We start from the raw sequence: 15,306 nt of genomic DNA on the forward strand, positions 1-15,306 counted from the left end.
AGGGCCCGGTTTTCTGTTCCAGGTCCCAACATGGACATTTGTGCCACACCCTGACAACAACAGGACCCTCAGCCAGGCCCTAGAACTGCCTCTGATGGCCAGTCCAGCCCAGGGCAGGAGGATGGGGGCCTCTAGGGGTTGGAGCTGAGGGGGTTCCTAGCACAAAAATAAGCCCTGGAAAAATGATTCTAAGACCACCAGGGTGGATCCTGGAGCAAGGCCTGACTGAACCTGTGGAAGCAGCTTGGGAATCCTCCATGCTGCCATGCCCTGTGCCCTCAGGACTCAGCCGCCCTGCCCTGTGCCCTCAGGACTCAGCCGCCCTGCCCTGTGCCCTCAGGACTCAGCCGCCCTGCCCTCCCTCTAAGCTCTGCTGTCTCTCATCTCTCCTCCCTCATCCCTCCAGCCTTGGACCCCTCTGGGGGCCCCTCTGGTACCTCCTGCTCTTCAGTTCCCTCCCTGGGATCAGGTTCCCTCTCTGTCTGTTTGAATGCATTTTGCGAGGGAAATCCCTGTCCCTTCCCAAAGCCCCTGCACCTGTCACCTGCAGCCGCCCCTGCTCCCGTACCCAAGTCCCTCCCTCTGGTCCACCCTGCAGCCTTCTCTCTACTTTGGGCCTGGAAAGACAATCCCCTCTCTCTCCCTCGCCATGGGGATGGGGAAGGTGGAGGCTCTCTCATTTCACAGGATTGGGGGCGCCACAAGGAAGGCAAGGATTTCAGGGCTCTTTACTCTTTGACCCTTTCTATCTCCGGCTCTGAAGTTTGAGGCTCTGAATCCACAGAACAAAGCCTCACCCATCTTTACCCAGTGATGACACTGCCTGGACCGTGTTCTTGAGACCCCCCGACTGTAGCTTCGTCTGTCCTTGCCTGCCCACATCCTGCAAAGCAGCCCTCAGAATGCAAGAAATCCAAGCAGCAAAGGGAGCTGGGAAAACCTTCATCCAACAGGGATTTTTTTCCTTTAAAAATACATTTAGGTTTTTTTAAATGTGAGTTGACAAAAATATTATGTAAATAATGGTAGACTGGATACAGAGAAGATCAGAGAGGTCACACGGATACACAGTTTGGGAGACTGGCTCCTGGGCTGAGCTAAGAGGGCGCCTCAGACAGTCTGCCAATCTCATCCCCCCAAGGGCAGAAGGTGAAGGGCGAGGATGCCACCTGCTGGGCGCACTGGAGAGCACGTGCCTCCTGGGGAAAGGCTGGGAACCCCGAAGGCAGACCCTTAGGGAAGTCGCTGCTGGGTCTGTATCAGTTGTGAAGATAGGTATGCTGGAGAGTTTGGCATGTCCGAGCTTTGGGACATAGAAGGCTGTGAGAACTTTGGGCCATAGAAGGTCGTGCTGTCTCCCAGGGAGATACTGGTGGCCTGGAGCCCCGGGGGCAGGTCCCGAAGTCACTTGCTCACTTGGCGGCTTTGTGTGGGGACCTCTTGCTTTTTGGTTTCTCAACCTGTTCATCAGAGAAATTTAGCGGTGGAAGTCGAACTCAGATCTTTGGGTGGCCCAGTTACCAGACAAACGAGAGTCAGATTAGGTGGGTTTCTTACCTGATGCCATGACTTACCTGATGAAGCAGTGGGGTTCAGAAGCCCGGAGGCCTGTTGAGTGTCTTGGGCCAGTGGCTAGTTTACTTCTGGAATGAAGATTGGCTCAGATGTTGCATCCTCGAAGATCTGTTTCCTAGTCGGGCACAGGGAGCCAGGCTGGGCTCACTACTCTATGAACCCAGCCACTTACTAGCTGGTTTATCTTGTAACAGTCCTGTGCCTCAACTTTCTTACCTGTAAGATGGGGATAATTATGCCTCACAGGACTCTTTAAGAATTAAGTAATATAATGGATGTAAAGTACTTAATACCCTGCCTGCACATGAGCTCAATATTATTATTATTATTATTATTATTATTATTACTTGTTAGTAGACACTGACAGGAGAAAAGCAGTTTCTTATTACTTCCTCCTCAGTGTATATTGCTATTCTTTCCACAACTATCTTCACTGATTTGCTCTTTGGACTTTTTGTGGGGTTTTTTTTCCAGCAGTTTGTGTGGATCAGGTCCTGGACCCACCTTCCCAGGGCAGGCTGAGTTAGGGGTGCTCCTGAAGCAGGCTGTCCCCCAAGCAGCCTGAACTCGTGAAGTCACATCATGGGCAAACGCCAACCTCCCACCACCTCCACACCATCACAGCTGATGAGGCAGGCGTGACAGGAGGTGTCCATCAGTCCGGCTGTATGTCCAGCTGTGGCTCCAGATCCAGCCACCCTCTGCATGCTGAGAGCTGAGTGTGAATGCAGGCAAGGACAAGGCTGGGTAGCAGGTGCTGAGGCTCCGCTCCCTTAGGGAAAAAGGACAGGCGATCAAGAGTTCTCTGCAGAAACCCAGGAGGAAGACGTTGCCTGTCCTCTCATGCCAACCCCTCCTAGAATCATAGAAGGAACCAGCCTGGACTTAGAAGTGGAAAAGAATCAGTCCCATGTGTGTTTCCCTTTGAAGTATCATTTTGGATCAAACTTACCTGGAGGTGTAACTAGGGGAACACTGGATCCATCCTCAAGAAACCTAGATTTTAATCTCAACCAGAGCAAAGGTTAGCTGTGAGATCTTGGCAAGTTACCTGAGCTCCCTGATCTGTTAAGTTTTTGATCATTTCCAAGATTCCTTCCAGCTCTAAAAATCTCTGTCCCATCAGAAGGGCCAACCTTGTCACTTTCTCAGAGAGATGACAAACCTAGAGATGAGAGCTGAAGATGGCAGGAAAAGGATCAGCTTTTCCCCCCACCGGGTATTCTTGGACACATTACTCATCTTCTCTGCCTCTGTTTGTCTGTCTGTGAAATGGACCCGTTTTCATAAGTGTGACGGAAATAAGTTAGACAACATCCTTCTCCAGGTGGGCATGGTGCATTGCACATAAGGAGTGCCCTCAGAATTGATTGATTGCTTCTCTCCTTACCCCCGTCCTGGTCCATCTGTTTATCAGGACCTGGGCAAAGCCACAGTGAACCGGCCCCTCAACTTTGTGAATAGCAGGAAGCCAGTGAGGATAGGGGAGGTGTTGAGAGACAGACTCAGGATCCCAAAACTCCCTAACCTGCTGGAGCAACGGCCTGAACCTCACAAGGTAAAATGAACAGGGCTTAACTGAGAGATCCGGGCTTAGCTCCAAGGCACCAACTGTACAAGGACAGGGTGGGGAAGTAGCGGCTTAGCAGAAGCATGTGTGAATAAAACTGAGGGTTTTCACTGACAGCCAGCTTCATATGAGTCAAACGAGAAGGCTGCCAAAAAAACGGACAGACTCAGGCTGCTGAATTAAAGTGCAGTACTGAGCCCAGTGACTGTCCATCTTGATAGCAATCAGAATCGTCTGGGAAGCGCTGGTAACACTGGATGCTCCTTGCTGTTCCCAGTCCCACTGATTCAGGACCTGGGATGGGTGGGTGGCGAGAGGGGAAGGAAGTGAGGCGTTTGGATTTCCAAAGAGCTTCAGTCTTGGTTCCAATGTGCAGCCAGGGCTCTAGAACCAAGAAACAGTCGGTCGCATTCTCATTCTTGGCATGTCAGACCACATCTAATGCACTCAGGGACTTCAGTCTCAGTGGCTTTATCACAGGGAAACGCACAAGCTGGAGGGCATTTGGTGGAAGGTGGCCAGGATGTAGGATGTACCTGACATTCTGTGAGGGCTGGTGGAGGGAACCACAACATGGACATAAAGGTGGTCAGGTGGTCCACCTTCAAATGGATGAGACTTGTTCACGTGGGTCCTAAAGGTTGGAATCTTAGGTAGCTGAGGTGACTGTCTTAGGTCAGGTTTCTCATGAAACATTATGAAACAGATCTGCTTCTTGTAGGAAGTTTATTGGGAAGTGCTCTCAGAAACAACACATCTGAGGGAGTGAAGGAATGAAGACTGAGCAGAGGAAGAAATTGATCAAGGATGCAGTCACAACAAAGGACGCCTCCACAGGGAGCTCGGGGGTTGGGGTGACACTTCAGAGCTGCCCCAACTGAGACTGAACGCCCCACCCCGACCCAGCAACATTGACTATAGGCAGATTATCCCTCATGAAGTCAGTCAAGGCAGCTACCTTTGGCAGCTGACGGAAATGCCCAGGGAGAGACTCAGCTGTGAGCACTCAGCAGACAACACTCCTAGCAACTTGGGGATAAGCTTCTTGGTCCCAGAGGCAGGATCTGGGTAGTGCACCATAGCAACCATGACAGTACCCCCTTTGCACAGCCTGGAACTCTTTGCATCATATGGTAAGCACCCTCTGCCTGGGAATAGCCCCTCCAGAATTCTAGTGATTGTTTCCTCTGAGAAACTTATAGGAAGGTAAGTAGGTTGAACTTAGCACTCACTACTGAAGCTTGTCTTGGTGTCACACTGATATTCAGCATCCCTCCATTACCCATTCTAGATTCTCTTTACCTTCAGCTTGTACCTCTCCTGGTCTAGGTAGCTTACCTGGTGGGGTGACTCAGATCCTCATTCCCCAAGGAGTCTGAGCTCCTAACCACCATGCCCTTTTCAAACCATGCTGCTGAATCGTCCACTTACTACCAAAATTGGGCAAGGGAGTACCAAGAGACACCCTAGAGGGTCGCCTGGGTGCCAAACATCTTCTTCCCTGACCCCATTATATAGCAGCAGCCCTATCTCTTCCCAAGGATCAGGGTCAAGTACCCCTGGCAGGAAGCGACTCTTTTTTTTTTTTTTTTTTTTTTTTTTGCCTGCTGGTGTCTTGGTACAAGGAACCTAAAAGGCAGGAAGCAGCCACACTTAAAATTGATGGGATTCTTTTTCTGTGTGCCCTCGTGGAAGTGTTCTACCTCTGGGAACTAGATTCTCTAAACCCAGAGGTCCTAGAACTGTAGGAATAGGAACCACGAATTCCCCCCAAAGAATCACTGGGAGTGATGGTGAGTGGGGTTATTCCTACTTCAACCCCTTGTTTATTAGGCTTTTATATTCTACCTGTTGGTCCATAGCACCATATTATAGTTATTGAATAGGGTACATACTTCATCCTGGAGCATGGCGTCCCATCATCTCTAAAACAGTGCTTCAGCTGCACCTTTGAAAGGCTTTTCTTTCACTCTATCAACTCTATTCACCAGTGGATAGCGATGAATGTGATGGGCCCAGAAGATTCTACAACCATGTGCCCATTTTGCTGTAAAGTGGGACTTTTGGTCTGATGTAATGTTATGTGAGATCCCATATCTGTGAATCAGACACTCTTTAAGCTCTCAGAGAGTGGTGCTGGTTGAGGCCTTTAGCAGGAAAGAAAAGCCATCCAGAACACATGCTGATTCAAGTCAAGATGAATCATCAAGCCTTCCCAATTAGAACAGGTGCAATGTAGTCACCTTATTACCAAGTAACATCAGATGTTGGCAGGTTGGAGATTTGGCAGCAACAATAAAAAGGCCAGCCTTGGTGAGTGGGAGCCCATTCTGCTGGGTGCACGCCTGCCGTCATACACTATATGCCTATGTGTAGCCTCCATCTATGGCAACATGACCACTTTTCCATGTGCCAGTTGGGCCAGCACAAGTGGTAGATGACAGAGGCTGGCTAATGTCAACTAGCCAAGTCATTCTATCTACTTGGCTATTTAGCCTCTCCTCCATGGTGGATGCTCTCGGGTGGACATTAACATGCAATGTATAGATCTTCACACTTTGTGTCAACTCCCATAGATACATTCACGTGCCTCTTCTTCTTCCCAATTTTCCATTGTTTCCCTTTCTAGGCCTCTAACCAACTCATCAAGCCGTTTTCTACAGCCCATGAGCCTGTACATACTTTTATGTAGGGCCACTCTACCAGGCAGCCATGATGATGATTCGGGTCTCCAGATATCGGTGTCAACTCAGACACGGCATGACCTTAAAATGTTTGGCTATTCCACTTTCCCCACTGTACAGTTACCCAAGTAAATGGCCATAGGTCCCTTTGGGGAAGGAGCAGAAAATCATTACTGTACTGCCATAGTATTATGGAAGCCTTCCTCCTGGAGACCCAACCTCTCCTTCAGTCAAAGAGTTCTGGATCTGCCACCTGCCAGTGCAGGGGACACGGGTTTGAGCCCTGGTCCGGGAAGATCCCACATGCCGCGGAGCAACTAAGCCCGTGCACCACAACTACTGAGCCTGTGCTCTAGAGCCTGTGAGCCACAACTACTGAGCCTGCGTGCCACAACTACTGAAGCCCACGTGCCTAGAGCCCATGCTCCACAGCAAGAGAAGCCACCATAATGAGAAGCCAGCACACTGTAATGAAGAGTAGCCCCCGCTCGCTGCAACTAGAGAAAGCCCATGCACAGCAATAAAGACCCAACGCAGCCAAAAATATATAAAAATAAAGTAAGTAAATTTTTTAAAAAAAGGGGGTTCTAGATCTGAAAATTGAGTCAGGTCTGGAAACCAGACAAGGTATCGTGACTTTTTATTGGAACAACTGTCACCAAACTCCTGATCTTTCATTCCTGATTTCTTTTCATTGTACAGCTCAGCAATTCTGTGTGTGGTCTGCAGATGGCTGGGGGTTCCTGAGACCATTTCAGGTATTTCACAAGGTCAAAATATTTGCATAATAATACTAAGACATTATATACCTTTTAAACTGTGTTGACATTTGCACTGATGGTGCAAACACAATGTTGGATAAAATTTCTGGCACCTTATCAAACCAAGGCAGTGGCACTAAACTGTTCTGGTAGTTCATTGTAAAAAAAGAAGGAAGGAAAAAGAAAAAAAAGAAAGACAGGACGGAGGGAGGGAGGAAAGGGGAAGGAAGGAAGGCAGGAAGGTAGGAAGGAAGGAAGAAAGGGAGGGAGGGAGGAAGGGAAGAAAAGCATCAGTTTCACTTAAGAATGTCCTTAATGAAGCAATAAAATTTGTTAAATTTTATTAAATCATAACCCTTAAAAACATGTCTTTTTAATATTCTCTGTAATTAAATAGAAAGTACCATACTGCACCCAGAAATATAATAGTTCTCTCAAGAAAAAGCAATTGTGCAATTGAGTATGAGCTAAACTAGCCATTTTTTTTCATAGAACACCATTTTCACTCGACAAAATAACTGACAGGTAAACTATGGTCATCCAGACTTGGTTATCTGGCAGATATTTTCTCAGATTCAAACCAAGTAGGCCTGTGACTTTGAGGAAAGCAACTGATAGTATTTTTTGCCAATGATACAATTTGAGCTTTCAAATGAAAATTAGAATTTTAGGAAACTTGTATGCACTATCATGAACTTGACAGATTCCCAATACTTAAAACTTTTTCTTTTTTTTTTTTTTGTTTTTGTTTTTTTTTTTTTTCGGTATGCGGGCCTCTCACTGTTGTGGCCTCCCCCGTTGCGGAGCACAGGCTCTGGACGCGCAGGCTCCGACGCGCAGGCTCAGCGGCCATGGCTCACGGGCCAAGCCGCTCCGCGGCATATGGGATCCTCCCAGACCGGGGCACGAACCCGTATCCCCTGCATCGGCAGGCGGACTCTCAACCACTTGCGCCACCAGGGAGGCCCTTAAAACTTTTTCTGATGATACTAACAAATATGATTTTTAGTACTGTATAATGAATTGTATCAATATTTGAAAGATCTGTATAATTCAATGAACCAATATTTTCCAAATGACCAAAGGATGTTACAAAATCATGCATAGGTAGAAGAGCCGTTCAGAATGCAAGGTAGACCAATAGACTTTAATATGATTGAGTACAAAAAGTTCACTGACATAGTTTCATATTCTACATTACAACTACCATTTAAGAAAATACTACTTGTTGAGTTTTGGTGTAGTATCAAAGGAAAATGCCCACAATTAGCTGAAAAGTCTATTAAAATGCTCCTCTCTTTTCCAACTGTTAATACATATATTCGTGAGGCTGGATTTTCTTCACATATATTGTTTTTAATTTTCTTTTTTCTTTGCGGTACGCGGGCCTCTCACTGCTGTGGCCTCTCCCGTTGCGGAGCACAGGCTCCAGACGCGCAGGCTCAGTGGCCATGGCTCACGAGCCCAGCCGCCCCATGGCATGTGGGATCCTCCCAGACGGGGGCACGAACCCATGTCCTCTGCATCGGTAGGCAGACTCTCAACCACCGCGCCACCAAGGAAGCCCCCGTCACGTATTTTAAGCAAAACAACATATTGCCAACCAAAGCAGATATGAGAATCCAGCTGTTGTCTATAAAGCCACATTTAAGTGACTTGCAAAAATGTGAAAAAAAAGACACTCTTCGCACTAATTTGCCCCAGAGGTGCTACGAACTTTTAACCATCTGCATAGCTCTATTGTCAGGACCAGCCCCCTCCTGAACTGACACTGCGACTTGCTGCTTATTACAATAGTGTGCCAATCTCTGGCTTCTATCATTTCGCAGTCCTAACATCCCCATTGCTATTAGGGAGCCGGTTCTGTTTTGGCCTCTTGCTGTCAGCCCTGGCCTGCGTAGGACAGCCAAAAGTCAGCTTCTCACCAGTGCACTCCTCTTTGCTTTGATAACCAGAGTATCCTCTGGGCCCTCCTGCAGAACTTAAGTGGGTTTCTGATCTTACATAGAATACCCAGTAGAGCATGCCCACTTCTCTGAGCTTTTTGAACCCTTCTTCCATCTTCTGCCATGATACTTCTGGCATTTCCATTTCACTTGGTGAGCCTGTCTCCCAGGATCCTTGTCAGGATGTTAAATTCTGTTTCATGGGAGAGTGTTCCCATATCAATAAACTCCCCCTCATTCAACTTAGTATTCACCTCCCCCTCGATCCAGCCAATACATCCTCTCCTGCTCCTGCCAGTCCATGCTGGCTACTTCCGCAGCTCCTTGGGGATAGAGCCCTCCTCCTTCCCTAGCAGGAACCCTGCACATCTCTGGCTGGGTTTTGTTGCAGCTTGGCCCTATTTATTGGTCTTGTAGGCCAAGAGAGAGATACAGCTTCCTTTGGTGCCTGAGGGCAATTCCCAGGGACAGTGGCAGCTGGGAGCCATCAGTAGCCAACATTCCTAGCAGCTGGAGGAATGAGCGCCTCCATCCTGAGGGTGATGTGCGTGGTACTCCCAATATCCACTACAGAGGCAAAGTTCAGCTCTGCCAGTGAGGCAGAGTGGAACAGGGATCGGTATCTAATGCTCTAGAGTCAGAAAGACTCAGGTTTGAATTCTATCTAGCTATGTGACCTTGGGGAAGTTACTGAACTTTTTTGAGGCAATTTCTTCATCTCTAAAATGAAGATAAATAGTAACTACCTGATAGATTGTTGTAAGACAAATGAGACAAGGAATGTAAGTGCTTAGCATGGTGCCTAGCACATAATAAAGGTGTGGATGCTGTTACAATTGGTCAGAACTGCTGCTGTTACAATTGGTCAGAACTTTCCGAAGCCTGAAAGGGCTGCCTTAGGGAGCAGACAATAACGTACACCAACATGGAGGGTCTTTTAGCTAATGCTGGAGAGTGCTCCATAGGGATGCTGTGGGGAAGGTTCTAGGGTCCATGAGGGTTTTTACAAAAGAGGACCTTTTGGGCCCATTCTATCCCCAAGCTGCCTTGATTCTCTGCTCTGATTCTGCCTACCCTTAGTCCAGGAGAGGCACTTAGAGAAGCATATTCACTTTCAGGCCACCAGGGGGCCGTTTAGTTGCCTGCAATAGGAATACACTAATGGTTTCTTAATGGCTCAGGCACCAGGGAGATCAGCCTCAATTATATCTGAAAGCATTTTGAGTTCCTAGGGTAAAAGACACTATGTAAATCCAGATAATAAATACGGCTTATTGATGACAGGTTAAAGAATCTGGCACTGTTTAGTTTGGAGAAGAATAGGGTGAGAGGAATTGAATAGGGGCTTCAAGTATATCTATTCTTCAGTGTGGAAAAAAGTGACAGGCTGTTTTCCTACTCCGCTGGGAGCCAAGCAAGAAGAAAGAAGTTTAATTTGCAACAGAAGAAATTCAGAGTGCATTCAAGGAAGCAGATGGAAGGAGGCTTTGGGTTGGCCTCACCTGGAATCTTTTAAGAATAATTCACCTTGGTACAGCTGGTATGATCGGTCCTGCCAGGAAGGCCAGAGAGTAAGGTGGAGAGAGAGTTCAACATCCAGAGGCAATTCAGGGATTTTGGCTTAACAGGTCGCCCTGCTAGACGGGCTCTGGCCACCCTGGCAGCAGGCTGGGGAAGAAGTGGTTGTCTTTTCCCCATCAGCCTGCAGAAGGCAATAAGCACTCCAAACTTTCAATGTCCTTAAAATCTCTCAGAAAGTAAAAAGGCAGCCTGTTCTTGAAATAAGCATCCAGTTGGCCATTGCTAGTGGCAGACTCGCACCTGAGCTTCAGGAGTCAGGGGCTGGGCTATGGGCTTGGAGTTCCAGCCCTGATCAACACACTCAGCTCTGGTAGCCACTTGACTTCTGTGCAGTGGGGGAGGCAGGGCAGCAGTGCTGGGGTGGGGCTTCTTCATCAGGGGGCATGGTGTCTGGAAGCTAAGGGTTCCTGTGGAAGAGGGGAAATGGAAAAGGCAGAGATGATCCAGCCCCACAGAGTCTGAAGCCAGGAGTCAGGAGGGGTGGTTCGCCCACAGAACCCAATTAGGACCGACCTAATTGGGTTCTCTCCCCACCCCCCGCCAAGGCAGTCTCCCACACCCACTGAGATACCCAGGAGGTCCACACACCTAGCTGTGGGAACACAGGAAGTAGAACTCAAGGAGGAGAGAACCAGAAATTCTAGAAAACCTCATAGACAGGGAATGGGGAGGAGAGAAGCCAAAAGAGAGGAGGGCTGAAGGAGGGGGAAGGCACAGGGTAAGCGGCTACTGAGAGTCCGAGCTTGGAGGGGTTCGTCAGCACCTCAACGAGGGATGACAAGCCTCACTTGGGAAGGATGGCAGAGCAACAGCCTCCCAGGCTCTGAGACCTGGAGAGGATCAGAGAAGGCAAAAGCCCTGTACTGTAAACCGCTCCACCGGTTCAGGGCAGCCTCTTGAGTCCATGAATCAAGCCCAAACCCGGGAGTCGGAATCCCCCCAAAGCGGGACCTGGGACCTGTTGCAAACTTCAGGACTAAGGTGGGAGGAGAAACAGCTCAGCACTTGTACTGTCCCGAAAGCTGTGGAAGGTCTGGGCCGCCGACTCGGGGATCTCCGAGGACAGAGAATAGGGAGAGCCCTGAAGCCCAGGCGGGATCCGGCGGCGGGTGGGGGGTGAGGGCTGGGAAAGGGCGCGACCACCTGTAACCACAGTGCACGCTCCAGCTTCCTTGGCTGCCTACGCCAGACGACATGGTCCAGACTCGCTAGGTGTAAAGGGGTCTGAAAGCCTCGCCCGGCGGGTACGTGGAACGGGGCGCGAGTCGAGAGCACCAACGTGAAATCACCCCCACTTCTGGGGGTAAACTGAGGCCTGGGGCCTGGGAGCGGAAGCCGTTGCTGCTATACCACCTGTCACTTCGGACAGTCTGGACACAGAGGGGAGGCGCCAGAGTTGACAGCTCTGCGCTCCGACCGCCCCTCCCCGCCCCCATTCCAGTTCACCACTCCGCCCCAAACGACGCCGTTCCCCTTTTAAAGAAGCGCCCCGGGCTCCCACCGTCGCCGCGCCAGCCCGTACGGGGCTGCGGCGACGTTGCCCTTTTAAGAGCCAGCCTCCGTTAACTGTCTCTTAACGGGGCGTCCCGGCGGGGCTCGCGGCGCCCGCCTGCAGCCCGCCTCCCCGTGCGGTACTTCCGGACCCCGCCGTCGCCCTTTTAAGAGGCAGCCCCCAGCAGCGCCCTCTCCCGCCCCTTGTTGCCGGCGCGAGAGGCGGGGGAACCGGGCAGGAGAAGAGAGCGCTGTCCGCGCGGCCACTGGAGACCGGGCGGCCGGCGGCCGGGCAGGCGGCGGCGGCGGCGGATGGGGACTCGGAGCCGGGCGACTGTGGCGGCTGTGGCTGTGGCGGCGGCCGGGAAGCAGCTGACGGGCCGGCGGCGGCGGCGGCGCTGGCGGCGGTGACTGGTCCAGGCCCCGGCGGCGGCTGCAGCGACGCGGTGGCGGGCTGCGGGCTGGCGGCGTGAGGAGCGGCGGCGGAGAGCCGAGTGGCCGGGAACCGAGGGCACCGGGCCGCCCCTTGCCCAGTCCTTGCAGGCCGCCAGGCCCCCTCCAGCCGGGGCCGTGGAGCACCGGGGCAAAGGCCGGGGCCCTCCCATGAAGGAGCGCGACGCGGCCCCGGCCGAGCGGGGCAAGCCGGCCACCTACACCGGGGACAAGAAGGCGAAGATGGCGGCCAAGACCAACAAGAAGTGGGTCCGACTCGCCACCGTGTTCGCTTATGTGCTCTCCGTGTCGCTGGCCGCCATCGTGCTCGCCGTCTACTACAGCCTCATCTGGCAGCCGGTGGGCGCCGGGACCTCGGGAGGAGCCGCCGGCCCGCCCCCCGGCGGCTCCAACGCCACCGGCCCGTCCGGGACTTCAGGGGCGGCGGCTGCGGCGGGGCCCAACACCACGGGGTCGTCCCGCCGCGAGGCGCCGCGCGCCGCGCCCCCGCTGCAGGCGGCGCGGCCCATGTCTCCTGAGCCTTCTGCCGACAGCCCCCTGGCCGGGCCGCTGGAGCAGCCGCAGGGGGCCGAAGAGGACGAGAAGGAAGCGGCGGCGGCGCCCGGGAGTCGTTGAACCCCTCCGTGCCAGGGGTGGCCGGAAACCATCCTCCCCAAGCCCGGAGGCAGGACTTTGCAGCAGGACCGGGCGGGGAGCCCGCGGGAGTGACCCCCACGGGAGTGAACGCCTCCCTTCCCCCGACGATCGCGCGTTCGCCGCAGGGACGAGGGGCCTGAAGTTGGATCTTCAGCCAAGGGACCACGATTCTCCGGGGGTTCGGGGTTTTGTCTTCCTAGGACCGTGCTGCGCCAGGGCCCTGAGCCATAAGGGGGATGGGGGGAAGGGTGGGGAGATCCCAGCACCGAACCCTTCTGCGCCGCTGGCTCTTCGGTATCTTACGTGGAGGGGTGACTCGGGCTTTCCCCCAAGACTCAGGGGAAGGAGGGAGCTGTAGGGGCTCTTCTTTAATAAGCCGAAGCTCTCGCAAGGAGGAGGGCACCAAAAGTAGTGGAGCTCAGGTACGTCAACCTAGTTGCAGTGGCCACAGATGCATTTAATTTATAGATCCCTGTATATAGTTGTTGACATATGCACTAGAAACTATAATTACATATAACTACATGTATCCTCCCACACCCTGGGTAGCTACTGACTGATGGATGGGGCTAAGCAAGGGCTATTTGCTGGCCCCCAAAGTGCAGCTAGCCAAAAGGGCACAAACACTTTTTTCATTACCCACTCTTTCCCCTTTTCCCCCTCCTGTTTCAGAAAGATAGATTTATGACATGATAGGGTTAGAGAAGACAAAAGTATAATCATTCTTAAACTTGTTGAAAGGACAATGGAAAACCTTTGGAGAAGTAGAAGCAGTTCAGGGAGGGTGGGGAATGTACTGATCCCCTGCCCTCCTCTTCCCACCTTAGTGCCCCCACCTAAGAGGCTTTCTGTTTCAGCCCTAAGTATCTGGATATGGGCCAGGGAAGAAGGAAGGGAAAAAGCAATGCCTCTGTGCTTCACCCCTTGGCCTTCTCACAGAGTTCTTTTAGGAAGAGCAAGCTTTTGTAAGTAGAGTGGCTCACAAGTGTTTTATCTTTTTTTTTTTCCTGCTCTTCAAGATCTGGTCTCGTTTCAGTAATCACCTTCACCTTCCCTCTTCCCTGAGCCTGTAGTGACAGTGTAGCCCTGTGATTAGGACGAAATCTGTTGTGAAACCAGAGCTTTGAGCACACCCTCTGGTTATGAATTGTACTGTGGAACGCAAAAGGCCGAAAGGTGGGCTTCAACCTCAGGATTGTGTTTGGATAGCCAGATAATAGACCAGCCGTAGGAAGGTTAAATTGGCTTGTATTTACCTCTCCTGATAAGCTCTACTTATATGCAGCCTATACTTTTATTGAGATGAGAAACATCGAGTGAAATGACATATGTAGAGCTAGCTCTGGGGCAGCAAGAATTATACATCCTCAATTTGGATTCCGTTTCCTTCCGCCACTTGTTTTTAGGCAGTTGAGTGTGGGTAGTGACAAGATATCAAACCCCTTCGTGTTTCCTTTTTGGGAAATGAGGCACTTTAAAACAATGACAACAACAACTTGTCCACCTGAGTCCTGAAACAATTTGTCTCTCCAGTTTTCTGACTTACACTCCAGTTAGCTCTGACCCAAGTTTACAGGACAACAGCCTTGCTTTAATCCATGTCCTGGTGTGGGCAAGATAATAGCAGTTGAGCTATCATAGCCTAGGGGCAGGCTGCTTGCACCCCCAAGGTGTATTGGTTGAAGATTTCTGAGCACTTCGGTCATTAGGAAGCCCTGAGGCCTTTTTAAATTTTTGGTGAGGGCCTGGGGGAAGAAACATAAAATGCCACTTTATAACTTAAATAATAGCCTGTAATTTATATTTACTGTGTGAATTTTTAGTCCTATATTTTAATAATTTGTAAATCGATCTCTTATTCCAAGAATCCTTTGAACTTGCAAGAGAACATCTGGGAGTCCAATCCCCTGTCCCCATCCTGACCCCTGCATTCTGGACTGTTTAATCCACTTTGGGATGGATCAGAGTCTAGAGAAACCACTCGTGGGTCCAGCTGCTGGTCTCCTGACTCTAACGCCTTCACTGGAATTGGGACATTAGCTCCAGCTCTAGCTGTGAGTGTGACCAGAGACATTATTTATAATTCAGCCATTTAAGATATACCTGTACTCAAAAAGTCCTGTATATTTTTTAAAAGTTTTATTTTTCAGGTGAACAAAAATACATTCTAAGAACTCTCTGTCAGCCTGTGTAAGTCGATCATTTCTCTCTTCATGCTTCTTGGGGACGGAGTAGAGGTGACAGTCTGAGGTGTGGTGACGGGTGGTAATGAATAAGGTGTAAGAGGAAAAAGCAATTGCTCTAATGTTCTCTGTGCCTGATGGTTTGACCAAAATGAAGGATGGCAGGAATCCGTCTTAGTCGGGAAGCAATCACAGGGTTGGAAGAACAGCTACCTTTTGCCAACCCTAAAATTGTTGGGGAAAGTTCTGCCTTTAAAGGACTCTGAGCAGCTGCCCAGCTGAGGGAGCTGAGGGACCAGTAAGCACGAAATTGAGAATTATTATAAACATTGAGCTGGCTGAGAGCTGAGCTGAAGTGAGGGTCAGCCGCCTGATAGCACCGCTGTTCTCGCCTTTAAACCACTGGCCCCCAGAAAGCTCAAGAAG

General features: G+C 50.7%; 1 protein-coding gene across 1 annotated transcript; it reads left to right on the plus strand.

Annotated features, from left to right (window-relative positions):
- The first annotated feature begins 11,637 nt into the window (after positions 1–11,637).
- Positions 11,638–14,975, plus strand: INAFM2 (InaF motif containing 2). The gene has a single exon (XM_060098293.1). It carries the CDS (start codon positions 12,212–12,214, stop codon positions 12,674–12,676), a length of 465 nt encoding a protein of 154 aa, XP_059954276.1. The 5' UTR covers positions 11,638–12,211; the 3' UTR covers positions 12,677–14,975.
- Positions 14,976–15,306: the final 331 nt, after the last annotated feature.

Source organism: Mesoplodon densirostris, chromosome 4 (assembly GCF_025265405.1).
Source record: "Mesoplodon densirostris isolate mMesDen1 chromosome 4, mMesDen1 primary haplotype, whole genome shotgun sequence".
NCBI lineage: Eukaryota > Metazoa > Chordata > Mammalia > Artiodactyla > Ziphiidae > Mesoplodon > Mesoplodon densirostris.

Excerpts from the sequence above, each read along its gene's own strand:
- INAFM2 (XM_060098293.1), top strand. The coding sequence starts at position 12,212 with ATGAAGGAGCGCGACGCGGCCCCGGCCGAGCGGGGCAAGCCGGCCACC.